The sequence below is a fragment of the Pezoporus wallicus genome, unplaced genomic scaffold (genome assembly GCF_028554395.1).
Source record: "Pezoporus wallicus isolate ANWC-B61680 ecotype Strahan unplaced genomic scaffold, APGP_CSIRO_Pwel_v1 contig_11009, whole genome shotgun sequence".
NCBI classification, from domain to species: Eukaryota; Metazoa; Chordata; class Aves; order Psittaciformes; family Psittacidae; genus Pezoporus; species Pezoporus wallicus.
Window position 1 is genome coordinate 26,875 of NW_026637281.1, and position 17,952 is coordinate 44,826.

The window sequence follows — 17,952 nt, forward strand, 5'->3', positions numbered from 1 at the left end:
TCGTGCTGCAGTGGGAATCTTGTACTGGGAGGTGGCTATGGGAGCAAGTGGGAGCTGCGTGGATGGTGGGTAAAGGAGGCAATCAGGAACTGCCTGGTTGAAGTGTGAAGGGGCCTGTTCCCTTCTGTATGTGTCTTTCAAGATAACATAACCCCATGTAGCTGCTTGCTTTGCTGATGTGGACATTAGCCTATCTGCAGCAGTAGGTGCATGGGGGGTGATTGCCCTACTACCAGTCCGGGGCGGGGTGCTGCTGTGGCTGTGCTGGGGAAGTGCTGTGGATGGGGTTGCTTCAGGGAGCCAAGGCTTATGTGCTGTTTGGGCTGGGAGGTGAGCTGATACAGTGTGAAATGTTTCCACAGCTCAGGTGAATGCGTGTTGCTGTGTCCTGGGGCAGCCCAGGCAGCGCTGTGGCCCCATTTGGATGTTGTCTGTTCCAGAGTGGCTCATTTCCACAGTTCTCTTGGAGGATTTAATCCACCTCCGGGGCTGTGCTGTGGCCTGTTGCAGGCGGTGGCTGGGTTCCTGCATGTTCAGTGGGGCAGGGCTGCTGGCCTTCATGCTGTGACTCATCATCGAGGTTCATCCTGCTCCTCCGCCTGCGCTCCCAGTGTCTCTCCTGCCACCTCATCGTGCACCAGGACCCTCGCTGCCGCCACCATCCTCATCATAGGTGAAGCCGCTCTGGTGCGTCCGTCCTGTCTGTGCAGAGAAGGTGCTGGGGCAAATGGGGTGGATTGGCTGCAGAGAGCTGGGAGAGGGGACATGGAGAACACCTTTACAGCGCTCCTTCTCTGGCCCTTGGTACAGATGGAGCCCAGCTCTGCTCTTTTCCAACCAGGCAGGGGTCTGACCCTCTGTTCCCTGTGTTGGGGTGCCCCTCGCAGCCCAGGAGTGCTGCATGCTAGGCAGAACTGGGCTGCTGGGGCATGCAGGTCATGCTGAAGCAGGGTCAGGGCAAAGGTTTCTTTCGCTCTCCGTGTGTTTGGCACTGACCTGGGGTGGAGGTGCGAGGTGGAAGGTGGTGAGGAGGAAGGGGTAAGGAAGGGGAAGGGGCCCTGGCTGGCCTGGGGAAGCTGTGCCTTGCTAGTGTGTCCCCCTTGGGCTCGCAGTGTGAGTGAAAGGGGCAAGCCAGGGCTGATCTCACCTCCTGGGTGTGCCGGGCTCTGCATGCCCATGTGGCATGCGATGGGCTGTGGGGATTTGCCACAGTCCCTCACTGGAACCTGGATGAGCAGCCCCATTCTGCTGTGGGGCATGGAGCAGGTGGCATGGAAGAGGATGGTCACCCTCACCTGCATGCCCCTGGTGGATGCTGCACCACCTGCGGTGGTGCGCAGGGACCATGGGATAGGGTGCTTTGCCATGGTGGGGCACTGCGGGGGTATTTGGCTGGCAGGATTTGGGAGGCAAGTCACAGGCATCCTGTCTGATGAAGCCCTGTTTGCAGGAAGCCTGAGCTCCCCCTGTGCCCTGCCCGCTACCCTGCATGGACACTGGGGTGCAGGATGGGGCTGAGGCATCGCTGGAGGAGTGCCTGATGGCTGAGGTGAGCATGGGCAGGGGCTTGGGGGACAGGAGACACCCCAAAGATACCTGTGGCTGGGGTACCCCCACAGTGGAGGATGGGGGGTCCCCATGGGTGGAGGATGGGGATGCAGGTGCAGCCATCAGCATCAGTGCGGGGATGGGACTGAGGGTCACGTTCAGAGTGGGTAGAGGGGACTGTGGTATGGACACATGTGGAGAAACTTTTGACAAGGGCCTGTAGGGACAGGACAAAGGAGAGTGACCTTAAACTGGCAGTGGGGAGATTGAGATGAGCTCTTAGGCAGAAGTTCTTCCCTATGAGGATGGTGAGACCCTGGCACAGGTTGCCCAGAGAAGCTGTGGCTGCCCCATCCCTGGCAGTGTTCAAGGCCAGGTTGGACAGGGCTTGGAACAGCCTGGTCTAGTGGAAGGTGTCCCTGCCTGTGGCAGGGGTTGGAACTGGATGAGCTTTAAGGTCCTTTCCAACCCAAACCATTCTGTGATTCTATGGAGGAGGTAGCTTGACTCTGTAGTTCCCATGGGGGAGAGGCCAGAGGACGAGGGAACAAGGGAACATCCCAGCTCACCCTGTCCTCCCGCTGCAGGAGTCGGAGGAGAAGCAGCGCCCGGTGGCGCAGTGGACTGTGGCGGAGGCTGGTGCCTGGCTGGCTGCACACAGCGGGGCCAGGGAGCTGGTGGAGCTGGCACATGAGCACGACGTCTCGGGCCGGGTCCTGCTGCGGCTGACGGAGGGGACCCTGCGGCGCATGGGGGTGACCCCGCGGAGCCGGCGCTGGGAGCTGCTGCGGGAGCTGCTGCAACTGCGGCTGGAGCAGGAGGTCGAGGAGCTGCTGAGCATTGTTGGCCGTGAGCATCCCCACTCCATATGTGGGTTGGGGGGGAGCACTGGTTCCCTGGGTGGATGGTGGTCATTGTCACCTCTCCTCAGAGTGAAGACAATGTCGCTGCGGATGTCCTGGAGACTGCAGGAGGAGAGGTGATGCCATGGGAGGACAAAGCAGCAGCTGGGACTGAGCACTTGATGCAGGAGCGGTGCTGGAGGGAACCTTGAGGTGACTGTGTTCCCCCTGGAGAAGACCAAATCTGGCTGGAAGAGGTGGCCACCGGGCCCAGGGTGGCATGAGTTGAAGGGTGGCTGCCAGCTCCCATGGGGTCCTATCGGCTCTGGCATGCTGGGGGCACCCTACCAGCCCCCCCGGATCCTGCTGCAACCATGAGGCAGTCCGGCCCCAGGAGTGACCCTCCAGTCTGTCTGTCTGTCTGTGGTATAGAGCATAGGGGACAAGTTCCCAGGTTGCTGTGTAGGGGAAACCTGTCTCCTCGGTACCCTGGGGCTGGCAGGAGCAGGGCAGCAGTGCCCAGCCCAGAACTGGTCTCAATAAACACTGTCCTGGTAAGTACAGAGGGGTCCCCACTCTGAGGACTTAGAAAAGGTCTGAAAGCCCAAACCCACCCTGCCACAGCCCAGGACAGGGAGGCTGCAGCCTCCTCTGCCCTGGTATTTTCCTGGCCCTGAACTTCTGCACTGGTGCAAAGGGCTGGCTGTGAACTGCAGGGCAGGATCCATCCCCAGGACCCGATTCTCCAGGGAAGAAGACTGGGGCGAGCACTCCTTCCTCCCACACTACCCTGCTGTGGTCTCAGAAGTCTCATGTGGTCCAAGGGTCTGGCTGCATCCTGTGTGGACCCCTGTGGTCTGGCACCCTGGATCCTGGTACTGGCACTATCTATCCTTGCATCCTGTGCTGGAAAACGTGGTGGGAGCTGAGCGAGCAGCCCTGTTGAGCTGAGGGACAGGGCACAGTCTGGTCTCTGCTTATCTTAGTGCAACCCTTAGTGCAGGTTGAAAGTTTACTTTGTTTTTCACCCTGGCTTGTGAAATGGGCATTCTGTTTCCCGGGAATAAAATCCCTTCCTGGAAAGGGCTCAGACAGCCCACAAAATTGAATTGGCTCCTCAGGCTCATGTGTTTTCATACAAAAAGCCTCACTTCTCTCTTCCTGCAGGAACCAGCCACGGGGGGCTTCCAGCGCTCCTGGACCAGTGCCAGTGGGGCTGGAGCATATCCCACCGGGCAGCTGGAGGGATACAGAAAAGCACAGGCTACAGGCTGCCACCAGGGCCTGACCCACGCTTGGCCGAGCCTGGAGCAAGAGACTGCTCGCCTTAGGCAGCCCATAGGAGGGGTCCCACAGGGGCAGAGGAACTCCCTTCTGCTGCAGAGACCTCACCCGTGGGAGCCCATTGGGTGCCCCGAATGGCTGCGGTGCAAAACCAGCACAAAACACATGGAGTGGAAGGAATGCTGGCTAGTTGGGATCTTGGAATGATTTGGGTTGGAAGCTCATCTAAAAGCTCATCCAGTTCCAACCCCCTGCCATGGGCAGGGACACCTTCCACTAGGCCAGGTTCCTCCAGGCCCTGTCCCACCTGGCCTTGAACACTGCCAGGGATGGGGCAGCCACAGCTTCTCTGGGCAACCTGTTGCAGGGCCTCACCACCCTCACAGGGAAGAACTTCTTCCTAAGAGCTCATCTCAATCTCTCCTCTGTCAGTTTAAAGCCATTCCCCCTTGTCCTGTCCCTACAGGCCCTTCTCAAAAGCCCCTGTCCAGATTTCTTGTCGCCCCTTTTAGGCACTGGAAGCTGCTCTAGGGTCCAATTGCTCATGTTCTTCTCCTGGACCACTCTCACTTCAGCCTCCACCCATCCTGTTTTGCTCAGCTCCATCCGTGGCAGCAGCTGCCAAGTTTCACTTTTGTATTATTGTGAAAATGGCCTGATTTCCAGTAAATTGGGATGCTTCTTGCTATCTCCATTGTCAAGAAGGAAAGCATGTGACAAATTCGGGTTGTATAAGGGGAGGACTTTGGACAGGCTGACTCCAGTCTGGAGCTGCTGAGTGTCAGAGGCAGATGGTAGGACCTTGAGGGTTAAGCATTGGGGAGGGGTGGTGGGGTGAGGGGTGGTGAGGGATCAGCATAAAGTAGGGATCTTGTCTGTCTTCTGCTTCATATTTCATGGGTTTTACCATCTCCTGAGAGATGCCAGGGAAGGGAAAAAGGGCATTTAGGGTGAATGGTACCTGCTCTAAGCCTGGGATGCAGGAAACAGCCTTTGCTCGACGGCTTGTTTGAAGAAGCTCAGGGCACCCGTGTGGGCTGCAGGGGTTGAACTGGGAGGGTAGGGAGGAGGCAGGGCGGTGAGTGCAGGAGCCCGTGGGGTAGGAAGAGGGATCCGGGGCTATTCAGGGGTAGACTGATGCCTGCAGGGGAGCAAAGCCTGGCTTCAGGAACTGGCTGCAGGGCTGGATGGGGAGGGACCTGCTACCTGCTCTGGGGCCAGACCCCTTGCAGAGCCCCTTTCCTGCTGCGAGCTGGGAAACGTTCCCGCAGCCAGCGCTGATCTTGCCCACCCCGGACACGACCCAGTCCCACGATGGGCCAGGATGGGTGCGCTCGCCCTGAGCACAGCTTGCCGGGGCCAGGAGCTGGGTCGGCTGCGGAACGGGGCAGGCACCTACATCCTGCTGACATTCGCTTCTCTGCTCTGGAGACAGAGGGCTGGGCTGGGATGCGTCGGGGCCAGAGGAGAGGTGGAAGGCAGCCCTGCGGGCGCTCCTATAGCCTAGGAAGCTGAAACGGATAGTTTGAGGAACATTACTGATGATAACCTTTTCGGTGGCATGCGCTCTGTCAGCTCTAACAGGGGTGCAGAAGCAATGGGTGCTGGGGTGCAGTCCTTGGGCTGGTGGTGTGGGCAGCTTGGGCAGTGGCGCCTGCCTCCTGCCCCGCTCACTGGGGAGTGTGGCAGCACTGGGATAACTAATGTGGGGCAGTTGTGGGACACCCTGCCCTGTTCCCAAAGATAGGGGGAGAATTTTTCCTTCCCCGCCCCATGGAGTGATGGTGAGATTCACCTCTCCCAGCCCCTCCTACAGTCTAAACTTCACCACCCAAAGTGCTCTGGTCCCTGGCACAGCCTCTTAAAGGCACAAGCTCTTCCAGAGCCCGGCTCTCCTGGGACAGGGATGGGGAAAACACTCTTGAGGGGGCTGTTCCCATGAGGCAGAATGCAGGCAGTCCTACTGTAGGTCATGCTGCCAGCCTTACTGCTTCCCTTGTTTGCTTGCAAGGAAGAAAGCAATCCCAAGTTATTCCAGAAATACACTTAATAGTCCTCTTTCTGCACTAACACAAAAGCATGTGCCTTTTCCCTTTTTCTTGAAGTATGAAGCCATGCTGGGACTTCAAAGCCAGGTTAAGTGTTCAAGGCTAGGTTGGATGGGGCTTTGAGCAACCTGGTCTAGTGGAAGGTGTCCCTGCCCATGGCATGGGGTTGGAAACTGGATAAGCTTTAAGGTCCCTTCCAACCCAAACCATTCTAGGATTTGATGTTTTAAAGTGTGCTCACGTGCTGGTTGATGGTCCAGCTCTGCTGGAGTTAATGTCTGCTATTGTAGCTCTGCAATGCTGTTTTGGGCATCTGAGACTAAAATAGTGTTGGTAATGGGCCAACAAGCATGAAGCTGGGAGGGGATAGAGCCAGGATACGTGGCCTGAGTGGACTGAGCCGGACGGCACTGGGCTCAGCAGTCAAAGTTGGGGCAAAAATATGGCCACTGCCATGAAAATAATCAAAAGTACTTTTTGAAATATACTAGCAATAAAAGGAGAGCCAAGGAAAACCTTCGCCCTCTACTGGATGCTGAGGATGTGGAAAAGGCTGAGGTACTTGATACTGCCTTTGCCCCAGTCTTTAAGAGTCACACCAGCCATCTTCAGGTTCATCAAGGCAAAGTGCTGCGTCCTGTGTTTGGGCCACAACAACCCCATGGAACACTACAGGCTTGGGAAAGAGGGGCTGGAAAGCTGCTCGGCAGAAAAGAACCTCAGGGTGCTCACTGGCAGCTACTGAACATGAGCAGCTTGTGCCCAGGCAGCCAAGAAGGCCAACAGCATCCTGGCCTGTATCAGCAAGAGTGTGGCAGCAGGGCCAGGGCAGTGATCGTCCCCCTGTACTCAGCACTCGTGAGGCCGCACCTCAAATCCTGTGTTCAGTTCTGGGCCCCTCACTACAAGAAAGACATTGAGGGGCTGGAGCAGGTCCAGAGAAGGGCAATGGAGCTGGGGAAGGGTCTGGAAGTGCGATGGGGAATGGCTGATGGAACTGGGGGTGTTTAGTCTGGAGAAGAGAAAGCTCAAGGGGCACCTTATTGTTCTCTACAACTGCCTGAAAGGAGGTTGTAGTGAGGTGGGGGTAGATCTCCTCTCCCAAATAACAAGTGACAGGACAAGAGGAAAGAGCCTCAAACCGTGCCATGGGAGGTTTAGATTGAATATTAGGATCAATGTCTTCAGAGAGGGTGGTCAATGGAGGCATTGGAACAGACTGCCAAGGGAAATGGTGGAATCACCGTCACTCAGCAAAAAAAAAAATCAAAGAACGTGTCCAAAAAACGTGTAGATGGAGCCCTCAGGGATATGCTTTAGTGGTGGTCTTGGCAGTCTGGGGGTAATGGTTGGACTTGATGATCTTAAAGATATTTTCCAACCTAGTTGATCCTATGATGCTGTGATTCTCCTCTCCAGAAATCAGGAGTGAGTCCTGTACCTGGGCTGGGACAATCCTAGGCACAAACACAGGCTGGGCAGAGACTGGATTGAGAGCAGCCCTGAGGAGAAGGACTTGGGGGTGTTGGTCAATAAGAAGCTCCCCATGACCCAGCAGTGTGCGTTTGAGCCCAGAAACCAACCGTGACAGCCCAGGAGATCAGGGGTTCCCAGCTGGAAGAAGGATGCAGAAAAGGGAGAAGAGCACTCAGGAGGAAAGTACTTTCCATGATAAGAAGTCCTTTAAGGTAGATGTCTAGCCCTCTGGTGCATTCAGTGCACCAGGTCTGAGGCCTCATCAACACTGCAGGACAACTGTGCTTGACATACTGCAAATCCAGTCCGCTGCAGTGACCCTGACATGGGGACTGGTGAACATCTAGGAGTCGGCAATCGACACCACAGCAGCCCCAGACTGCCCAGGCCTGTGCTGCAGTGCACAGATCCCCCAGCCACAGGATAAGGTCAGCCAGCTTGTTGCAGTAGAGGAGCCTGTGGGCAGTTCCTACTTGGTATCAGTAACTGGGCCACCTGCATGTCCTATCCTTTACCCAGGAGTGAGAGAGCTCTCCTGGGAACATTCTTCCCATCTGACACCGGAATGAGGAATAAAGTTGTTTTCCTGTAAGAAAATCCTCTAATAGCTCAAATGATCAAACTGTGGAGCCCAGTTTATAGAGCAGCTTCCAGTGCCTAAAGGGGCTGACAAGAAAGCTGGAGAGGGGCTTCTGACAAAGACCTGTAGGGACAGGACAAGGGGGAATGGTTTTAACCTGACAGAGGGGAGATTGAGATGAGATCTTAGGCAGAAGTTCTTCCCTGTCAGGGTGGTGAAGCCCTGGCACAGGCTGCCCAGAGAAGCTGTGGCTGCCCCATCCCTGGCAGTGTTCAAGGCCAGGTTGGACTGGGCTTGGAGTAACCTGGTCTAGTGGAAGGTGTCCCTGCCCATGGCAGGGGTTGGAACTGGATGAGCTTTGAGGTCCTTTCCTACCCAAACCATTCCATGATTACATGAATCATGGATAGGCTTGGTTTTCCTTGCTGTGATGTCGTTATGGTGTACAGGCTTTAGAGTCCTATCCTGAGCCACCTTGTGCTGTATGCAGAAGAGCCTCTTAAAGCAGGAGATACTTTGCAAACTGTCCCTGGGCTAATGTACACAATGGGTATGTTGATTTATGTCCCAGTTGAAACCCCAGTGTGGTCCCCACCCCAAAAAGGCCCTGATGTGTCTTTGCTGGCTGGGCTGTCATTACAGGCGAAGGGGGATGCCTCCACTGCTTCCTCGAATGAGTCCTCTGCATTGATGGGTTGCCATCTCTTGACTCTGTTTTTTCTCCTTTAGGATTTTAGGTCTTTCCTTCCCAGTGTTTTTCCTCCTGAATTCTTGAGGTAGTTCCCATCTTCTTCTTAAACCCCAGCCTTGCCTAGCAGGCCTGCTGTGTGATGGTGTGCTGTCTCAGCTGAGCTGGGGAGCTTGGCTCTCTGTGTCCTCTGCAAAGTCAAGTGTCTGACCAAAGAGAATATCTGCTTGAGGTGAGATGAATCAGATCCTATACCCTCTTATAGGAGGCTGGGGCCTCTGACAACACACCTTACAAAGAGACTGTTTTATTCTTCCACAGCCATGGCCTCACAGGAGGACATACTAAAGGATGATGAAAAGGCAAATCTTGCAAAAAAACTACTGGCAGAAGCATGTGAGAAAGAAGGACTGGATGATAAACGATGGCTTCCCCAACTGTCAGAAATACTGGGAGTCAAGTCCAAGGAAGCCCTGAAACATATGCAATATGAAGACTACCTTAAGCTGGAGCCTAAAGTAAAGCACCCCTGGGAAAAAAAGGCTCTCCAAAAGCTCCTGGGAGTAGCAGTCAACAAAGAAGATGCAGAAAAGACTTTTGAGGAGGTGCAGAAGAAGCACTTGGAGACAGCAAAGCAGAGACAAGAAGCAGCCAAGCTACTCGTGAAGGAGCTGAAAGAAATGCACAACAGCCACAGCCACAGCAAGGATGCTATAAAAGCAAAAGAGGAGGCTCTGTGGCAAGCCATTGAGATTCCCAAAGAGTACTGGCCACCACCAGAGAAGTCACCGGTGGGTTTGCTGGAGAACATCCAGAAGCAGCTGGAGCAGCAGGAGTTGATAGTGAGCAAGGCTGAAATTGTCTCTGACATGGAGGTCCTGAGGCGGGCGTCAGGGGGACTGGCCCTGCAGGGCATCTACAAAACCAGCAGCTTTGAGGATGTGCTGGCAAAGCGAGACCAGCTCATCCAAGTTCCGGATGGATTCAGGCTTGCTGGTCCAGAGCAAGGGTCTCTGTTTGAGAGGAAGGAGTTCTCCTCCTCTGCAGCAGAAGCTGCTTTCACCAAGTCCATGGAGAGGCTGGGGTTCAGCATCACCATTTCTGCCAAAGCTGGGTTCTGGGGGTTTAATGTTGGCACTGACATAGATTACAGCAGCTCTTCTCAGTCGGAGGAGACCCACCAGTCCCACTCTGAGCAGAGCTACATTTGCACCACCAAGTACCACTACATCCCTCTGGCCTCCTGCTACTTCCAAAAGCATCAGCTTTGCCTAACAGATGTGGCCCTGCAGGAGCTGAAAGACATCGAGCGTCTTTTGAGCAGTGTTCCAGAAGAAGACAGGTCCAACATGCTGAAAAGCAGGTGTAAGAGCTTCTTCAGCACTTTTGGGTCCCACGTAAACCAGGGTCCCCTCCACTTTGGGGGGATATTCCGATGGAAGGCATCTGTAGCAGGATTCAGAGCTGAGCAGCGGGAAGAGATGAAGCAACAAGTATCTGAATCACTGAATGGCTATGTAAGTGCCACCTACAGCAGCTTCGGTATCAGCATGGGAGTGGATGTGGAAGGTACAAAATACAGCTCACATGCTACTTCTCGGGGAAGAGCTGGAAGGAGAGCCCACACAGGAGTTCAGCATGACGTGACCAACACAGGGGGCCCACCAGAGACAAATTTTCTTCCTCAGTGGAAATTGGGGCTTGTAACTAATAACACGACCTGGTGTGTTATTGACCGAGGCTTTCAATTGATCCCAGTGTGGGATATAATCCTGTCCAATCACAGAAGTGATTTTAAGTCCAGCTATCAAATGAGCAGCAGCCTCAGGGCTGCATACGAAGCATTAACGAATCACAGTGTCAGCATCATGTTTGGAGAGGAACTGGTCAGTGCAGTGGAAGAGGCCAGAGCTTTCATGGAGTGTGTGAAGGCCTGGGAGGTGACAGTAGATGAAGAGAAACTGTCCACGCTGCTAACATTCAAACAGAATCTGTATGAAAAAACCAAAACCCATAATGTCTGGATCAACATATGCCTGTCAGACAAAGGACTGCAGGAGTTCCTTGTGAATACTGTTATGTTTTTCAGGAAGTCACCTCCAGTAAACACCATGTGTATCAAGTCTCTATTGAAGTGCCTCCTGGATCCTTATGTCTATTCTGTCAAGGACTTCCCCAGGTCTTCCTTCATTATGCAATGGATCTTTGATAGGAAGCCCATGCTTCCTGAAACTCTCAGTGTTTCTGAGCTTGAAGATCTCACCGAGACACTGCTGCAAATGAAGGAGTACATCCAGGAAGTCACCTATGCACCAGAAACTGCAGCATCTGCCATTCATGAAGCAAAGGTAAAAGCCACCTTGACTATAAGCTCAACTGTTCATTCCTTACTCCAGGTTCTCCGGGGAAGGGCACAGAAAGACATAGAACTGTTAGTACTTCTAATTATGACCAGCACAGGATACCAGATGGAAGGGAACAATTTTCAGTACCTCCTTGGATGTCCAGAAATTAACTTCATGATAAATGAAATGCAAGAGGGACATAAGGAGTATCTGAGTCTGAAGGAACAAGATGTTTACAGAGCTCAGGCTTTCCTGGTGCTGACAGGTCTAAAGGTAACACCTGAATATAAAGAGGTGTCACCTGAGCAGAAGAATGAGCGTTTAACTTTCATGGAAGATCAAATGAAAAACTTATGGTCCACAGAGGTAAAAACTCTCTTTGAAAAGCACCGTGCACTCAAAGACTGGGAGATGCTGGAAAAGGACTTGGATTCCCTCATCAGTGGGCGCTTGGAGGACACATGTGACGATCTGAAGAAACACAGTATAATCAAAGACATGGAAGACACTTTTCAAAGGACAGAGCCTTCCAGTCAGTCCAAATCCAAATCAGAGAGCAGTGAAACTGAAGCAAATCAAGCCACTACAAATCAAGAATTCCTCCACTTACTTAAGCGCCTTGGACTGGAAAGTTACTATCCAAGGAAGATGGGGACAGAAGACTTCCACATCATATACAAGAAATCTTTACATGACAGCCACCCTAGCAACGACAATGAATTACCATTTTACTTCCTGCAAAAGCTATTAACTGTGGATTATCGGGTGAGGTACCTGACTTGCAGGGATGAGAGCAACCCACGACTTGCACCTATGCCAAAACCCACAGAGCAAGAGCATGAACCCATGGATTCCTTTGATGACTTTTTCACTGATTTGGAGGAAGAAGCCCCTGAATCTGCAACCAAAGACAGTTGTGTGCACCCCATGGACCTCCAGATGGCAATTTTTCATTGCGCTGATGATTTCATGAGACAGTACATTTCAACAAAGCTTGCTTTCTGCCAATTTGCACTACCTCTCCTGGTACCAAACCCGTGCACTTCAAAGATAGAGTTTCCCCTCTGGTCCCTCAGCCAGATAAAGAAGAGCTGGAAAGAGGCTGAGAAGCCAGGAAAGCAGGCCAGAACTAACAGTTACAAAAACAAATTCATTTATCAAGCAGAGACACCCATCGTGTCCTTCATACGGATTGGCAGTTCTCCTTCCTCTTCCAAGTCTCAGATCCTGAATGCTCTGCTGAGCAAACAAAAACATGACACTTTTTTCCACCGGCATTGCAAAGGCAGCACCAAAGACTGTGTGCTGATGAAAGGTGTTGTGGAGATCTCCTGGTACTGTCCCCGGGGCAGTGATGACGACAGCTTTGACTGTTGTGTTGCTTTCTGTAACCTGCACGGAGATGCAAGGGACCACGAAGAACAGCTACGGTTTCTACAGGAGATATCAGCTGTGAACGTGGTTCTTGTAGCCGAGTCTGATCAGAGTGACAAGAAAGGGATGAAAATTTTACGTGACCTGTGGCAGTCCCAGACGCCTTTGGTTTGTCTTTTCACTGAAAAAGAGAGCATTGCCACTGGCCGATCTAGCCAAAACAGAAGAATAGGTATCAAGAACAGAAACGAAGCAGAATTAATGGGCGAGCTGAAAAAAACCATTGGAGAACTTGTGGAAGGGTCTAACACACTTTTCAGCCTCGATTCCTGCCTGGACAAAGCTCACAAGCATGGATTCTTAGTCGATGAAGATACAGATGCATGTGTAACAGCCAAAGAAAAGGCAAAGGCATTGGTGAAGCTTCTGAAGGAAGAGAAGTTGTTTGAGATCAAATCCAAGCTGCTGCCTCTTCAAGGAAAACTGTGGTACATGTGGTGCAAAAAGGACAAAGAACTCACTCGCTTGCAGGAAAAGAGGAACCAGAGCATAGAGCATCATCGGAGCCAAACTGAATTGGAGAAGTCAGCAATAAGAAGAAAACAACTAGAACAAGCATTCCCTCTCAATCAGCTGATGAAATCAGTCCTTGGCTTTCTCCAGTCACAGCCAGCAGATACCAAGAAATACTTTCTGCACTGGATGAAGGTTTTCATGGATGATCTGTCTTCCAACCACCTTGACAAACTGAAGAAAGAATATCACCTGTTATGGTCTCAAATCATGGCAATAACGAAAAGCCATGACAAAACATATCTGAAACCTCAGTTGCTGAAGAATATAGATGACATCTCCAATGAAATCAACTATTCGTCCATTGGCCTTGAGCATATTTTGAGAGAGGTAGGGCAGATTTATGAAGCTCTGGAATCGATGAACTCAAAGGATGAACATTTTGTCAAACTACCTGAAATTGCAGCTGATCTGATGGTTTCAGGGTATCCTGTCGAGCTGATGGATGGTGATGCTTCTTACATACCATTACGATGGGTCAATGCAATCTTTGACAGATTAATTAATAAGCTAGGGGACAAAGAAGTATTTGTTCTCTCAGTGCTTGGCATCCAGAGCACAGGGAAGTCAACCCTGCTGAATGCCATGTTTGGTCTTCAGTTTAATGTCAGTGCAGGGCGATGCACCCGGGGAGCGTTTATGCAGCTAATTAAAGTAGATGAGAAGCTGCAACGAGATCTGGGCTTCAGTTACATGCTAGTTGTTGACACAGAGGGACTTCGTGCCATAGAGATGGCCAATAAACAGTCCCTTAACCATGACAATGAGCTGGCCACCTTTGTCATTGGCATTGGCAACATGACTCTGATCAACATCTTTGGAGAAAATCCGTCAGAAATGCAAGATGTCCTCCAGATTGCCGTCCAGGCTTTTCTGAGGATGAAGCAAGTAAAACTTTCCTCAAGCTGCCTGTTTGTACACCAAAACGTGGGAGAAATAACTGCCAAAGAACAAAACATGGAAGGAAGAAGGCGCCTCCAGGAAAAGCTGGATGAAATGACTGTGATAGCTGCCCAGCAAGAATTCTGTGATGCCTACTGCTTCAGTGACGTCATTTACTTCGATGTGAACACCCATATTCATTACTTTTCTCACCTGTGGGAAGGAAACCCCCCAATGGCACCACCCAACCCCACCTACAGCCAGAACGTCCAGGAATTAAAGAGCAAAATTCTCCAAGCTGCCAAGAAAAGACCACCGGGCAGTATTTTGAGGCTCTCAAGCTTGAAAGTTCGTATTAGTGATCTCTGGAATGCTTTGCTGAATGAAAACTTCATTTTCAGCTTCAAGAACTCAGTGGAGATTGCTGCGTACAAGAAGCTGGAAACTGCATTTGGCCAGTGGAGCTGGCGGATGAGGAGTCACGTCTTAGACTTGCAAATGAAACTGGACAATCAAATTCGGAATGGGGACATGCAGGAGGTCCCCAGAGAAAGCCTTGAAAATGTAGTGCAAAAGACAAGTGATGACATCATGAAAGAGATGGAAAAGTATTTCACTGAGGAGAAAGACCATGAGATACTGGCCCAGTGGAGAGTCATCACAGAACTGAAGCTGAATGAACTAAAGGAATCTCTCCTTCGTGAAACTAGAAAGAAGTGTGAGCATCTGATTGAACTAAAGAAGAACCAGTGTAAACTGGATGAAAAGAAGTCAGAATATGAAAGTGAGCTCTTGGAAAAGAGTAGGGAGATGGCTCTGTCTCTAAAAGGCCAGAGATTAACTGAAAGTGAACTCAGAGACAACTTTGATCGTCTCTGGAATACGTGGGTTGCTGTATTCTCTGCTGCACCCCCTCTGATACAGGTTGATATCGATAGGGAAATAGAAGAAGTCCTTCTAGATCACTTTAAGGAACCTAACTTACTAGCGCGGATAAGGAAATTTCCCCAAACCAAAGCATTTTCTGTTAACCTTGAAAAACACATCGCTAAGAAAAAACGTTGGTTTAACTTTGCTCGGAATTTTGATCATGCTGATATAAGCAACATAGAACACATTACAGATAACATCATAAGGTGTGTGACAAAGAACATTGATAAGAAGGAACAGGAGAAAAGGGATTATAGTCAAAGTTTTATTCATGAAATACTAAATGAAGTACAGAAGGGTATGAGCTCTGTCCCCAGAGATGCAAAATACAGTTTTAATACAGATTATGCAATAGATTTATCTCTGTATCTGTGCAGAATGGCAGCAAAAAGATTTAAAAGCATGCAGGAAACATTTAGAAAAGCAAATGATCCATGCACCTACCTGGTGAACAAGAGAGAAGATTTCTTCAAATATTTCCAGATGTCTTGGCAAGGGGCCACTTCTATCACAGCGTTTGCTGTTTTCCTGTGTGACAAGATTGCCTCGGCTCTTCGCCAGGCAATCTATGAGAGGACAGCTCTTACCATAGCTCAAGACATCAGGTCTAAGATGCCAGATTTCAGTGGCAATAGATCCTCTCTGGAAGTTTGCATACTGAAATACCTGGCAGAAAAAGAAAATTTTGAGTATTTCCAGGAGTATCTTAATTTCTCAGGAGACTTTATGAAGAGTTACATTGAGAGACGTGTTGAGATGTACTGTTTAGATAAGAACAGGAGGCTGGAGAAGTTTTTAGATGACTGCCTTACTCACCTCTATGGAAGCATTCTGTCAGCTGTTTTTCAATCAACCAAGATTGTCAAAGACAGAAGAGACAGAAATGACAAAATCTCTCTTTGGCTGGATGAATTTTGCACGGCACTTAGAGAAGTGCTAATCTTGCCCAGAAGCAACCTGAGGAGCATTGAGCGTCAGGAGATAAATGACATAGACTTCCTGAAAAATGCCATGACAGAAGCATTGGCTTCCATGAAGGACAGTCTCAAGGAAGAGTTTCCTCATTCTGATATGAGCATATTTGAAAAGCAGCCTCACGCAATCTTGGCTGAGCAATTTTCAGGATGCTGGAATAAGTGTCCTTTTTGCGGGGCTGTTTGCACAAACACTATGCCACATCACGATGGAGACCATCAGCTTGTCTTCCATCGTCCTCAAGTTTTGGCAGGTTACAGCTGGTATAAAACAGACAATCTGGTCATTGATATTTGTTCTAGTAGTATTGTGAGTAACAATTCATTCAGGATTGGTGAAAACACATGGATCCCCTACAAGAAATACCGTGATGCAGGACCTCCTTATTCCAATTGGCTAATTCTTCCTGATACATCAACGCAAGCGTACTGGAAATGGTTTGTGTGTCATTTCAGGACAGAGCTTGAAAACTTGCACAATGGGAAATTTCATGGCAAAGGAGAAATCCCTGCCTCATGGCAGAGAATTACAAAGCAGGAAGTGCTTGATGAACTGAACAAGCTTTAGGCCAGGTTGACATCACAGACTGTAGTGATAGGACAAGGCGCATTGGATTCAAACTTACACAGGGGAAGTTCAGGCTGGATATAAGGAAGAAGTTCTTTACTGTGAAGGCAGTGAGGCATTGGAACATGTTGACCAAAGAAATGGTAAATGGTCCACCCCTGGGAGTGTTCAAGACCAGGTTCGACAGAGCCTTGGAGGACATGGTCTACTGTGATGCATCCCTGCCCATGGCAAGGGGTTGAAACTAGATGATCTTATGGTCCTTTCCTACCCAAACCTTTCTAAGATTCTGTAATATGTAGGAAGAACTGCAACCGCTTTGCATTTTAGAAGAGCATAGTATAAGTAATTCCACAAACTATTGTTACAATATACAATATATAAAATACATATGCAGCCTCAAGCTACATGCATGATACCTAATTTTGCTGACAAAGTTGGGTGAAATAAGGCGTGCTACTCCTGCCTCAGAAATCCCCTTGCTTCATGATATTCAGAATCCTCTTCCTTTTTCACCACAGAAATTAACCTCTGCTTTGTCTATCAAAAATGAAAAACATTCCTGCAGCGAGTAATTACATGAACAAGGTTAAGACCGAGTGTCAGGTGAAGAGCAAAGGCAGCATTTGAAAGGACCAATTTTATCAGCTGCTATCAGAATAAAAGTGACACTGACAGAAGTAAGTTTTTCCTGCAGCAAGTGCTTGTCATGCTTAAAGAAAAGGCTGTGGGATCTGAAAGCAGCTCAATATTGGCTGCAAGCTTTGCTGGTTTACTTTTCAGTATTACCACTCCTTTATCGACCTCCTATTGATAAAATGAGCTAGTACTCAGGTTAGTAGCTGTTCTGTTTCTGACATTGTCAAGGCAGTTAACACCACATGTGTATTTAGGTAGTGGTTTAATTAAGTTTTAATCTGGTTAGTTTTAGAAAACTTTTAGTTATTTTAGAAAACTTAAGTTTTAATTTGGTTAGTGGTTTATTAAGCATACTTCATTTGTCAAGATGAGCCATTCTTGGCTGGGCCTGTTGAACTTTCCTCCACCTCTTAGTCACCTGTCCTGGGTTCAGCAGTAGCAGTCATGTTTCTCCTTCTTGGTTAGCTGGTGCAGTGCAGTGTTTTGACTTTCGGCCTGGGAACAGAGCTGACAGCGATGTTTTGGTTTGGCCAAGGACTTTGTGAGCCTCATGCTCTGCCAGGGAGGAGGTGAAGCCGGGAGGAAGCAGAGACAGGACACCTGACCCAAACTGACCAAAGAAGTATTCCATACCACAGCACGTCATGCCCAGGATGTAACTGGGAGTTAGCCGGAAGGGCTGGGAGACTGCAGGGTTGGAGGAGGTATGGGTCGGTGCTTGGTCGGGCTTGGGGGGGGCAAGTTATCGGTCGGCTGGTGGTGAGATGTTGTATTCTCTTCCCTTGTTATTTCCTTTATCATTATTATTATTGGTGGTAGCAGTAGTGATTTGTGTTATACCTTAGTTACTAAACTGTTCTTATCTCAACCCGTGGGAGTTGCATTCTTTTCGATTCTCCTCTCAGTCCCTCCGGGAGTAGGGGGAGGGAAAGAAGGGGGGGAGTGAGTGAACAAGTTACCTGACTGGGTTAAAACCACGACACCACCGCTAAGCAACCGCTCTTCTCTTTGCTTAGCTGCTGAGTGAAAATCTTTGTATAACCAATGTGGAGGATTACGTCTCTTTGCAGCTTCCTCAGCAGCCATCAGCAGTGTGTGACGTTAGTGTTCATGCTGTCAGGACAGGCTGGTGGCAATGGAACCATGATCTGGAGAACACGTAACCAGCCAGGACTGCACCACTGAGTTGGCTGGCAGTTTT

At 50.2% G+C, this 17,952-nt stretch overlaps 2 protein-coding genes across 4 annotated transcripts; both read left to right on the forward strand.

Moving 5' to 3' along the window:
* Positions 1-326: 326 nt before the first annotated feature.
* On the forward strand, positions 327-2,801 carry LOC130596735 (sterile alpha motif domain-containing protein 12-like). 3 transcript variants are annotated; one of them, XM_057404657.1, is made up of 4 exons: positions 327-687; positions 1,451-1,549; positions 2,136-2,397; positions 2,480-2,801. In XM_057404657.1, the coding sequence occupies exons 2-4, from the start codon at positions 1,490-1,492 to the stop codon at positions 2,482-2,484; spliced, it is 327 nt and encodes a 108-aa protein (XP_057260640.1). In that variant the 5' UTR covers positions 327-687; positions 1,451-1,489; the 3' UTR covers positions 2,485-2,801. The 3 variants fall into 3 exon arrangements, with proteins under 3 accessions (XP_057260640.1, XP_057260641.1, XP_057260642.1); XM_057404658.1 differs by having other exon boundaries at positions 2,139-2,397; XM_057404659.1 differs by lacking the exon at positions 327-687 and having other exon boundaries at positions 1,416-1,549; positions 2,139-2,397.
* A 5,394-nt stretch (positions 2,802-8,195) lies between these two features.
* On the forward strand, positions 8,196-17,163 carry LOC130596730 (interferon-induced very large GTPase 1-like). The gene is made up of 2 exons (XM_057404640.1): positions 8,196-8,698; positions 8,788-17,163. Exon 2 carries the CDS (start codon positions 8,790-8,792, stop codon positions 16,110-16,112), a length of 7,323 nt encoding a protein of 2,440 aa, XP_057260623.1. The 5' UTR covers positions 8,196-8,698; positions 8,788-8,789; the 3' UTR covers positions 16,113-17,163.
* Positions 17,164-17,952: the final 789 nt, after the last annotated feature.

Coding starts and splice junctions, on each gene's coding strand:
- LOC130596735 (XM_057404657.1), top strand. CDS start 1,490: ATGGACACTGGGGTGCAGGATGGGGCTGAGGCATCGCTGGAGGAGTGC. Junction 1,550..2,135: donor AGGAGTGCCTGATGGCTGAG/GTGAGCATGGGC, acceptor CTCCCGCTGCAG/GAGTCGGAGGAGAAGCAGCG.
- LOC130596730 (XM_057404640.1), top strand. CDS start 8,790: ATGGCCTCACAGGAGGACATACTAAAGGATGATGAAAAGGCAAATCTT.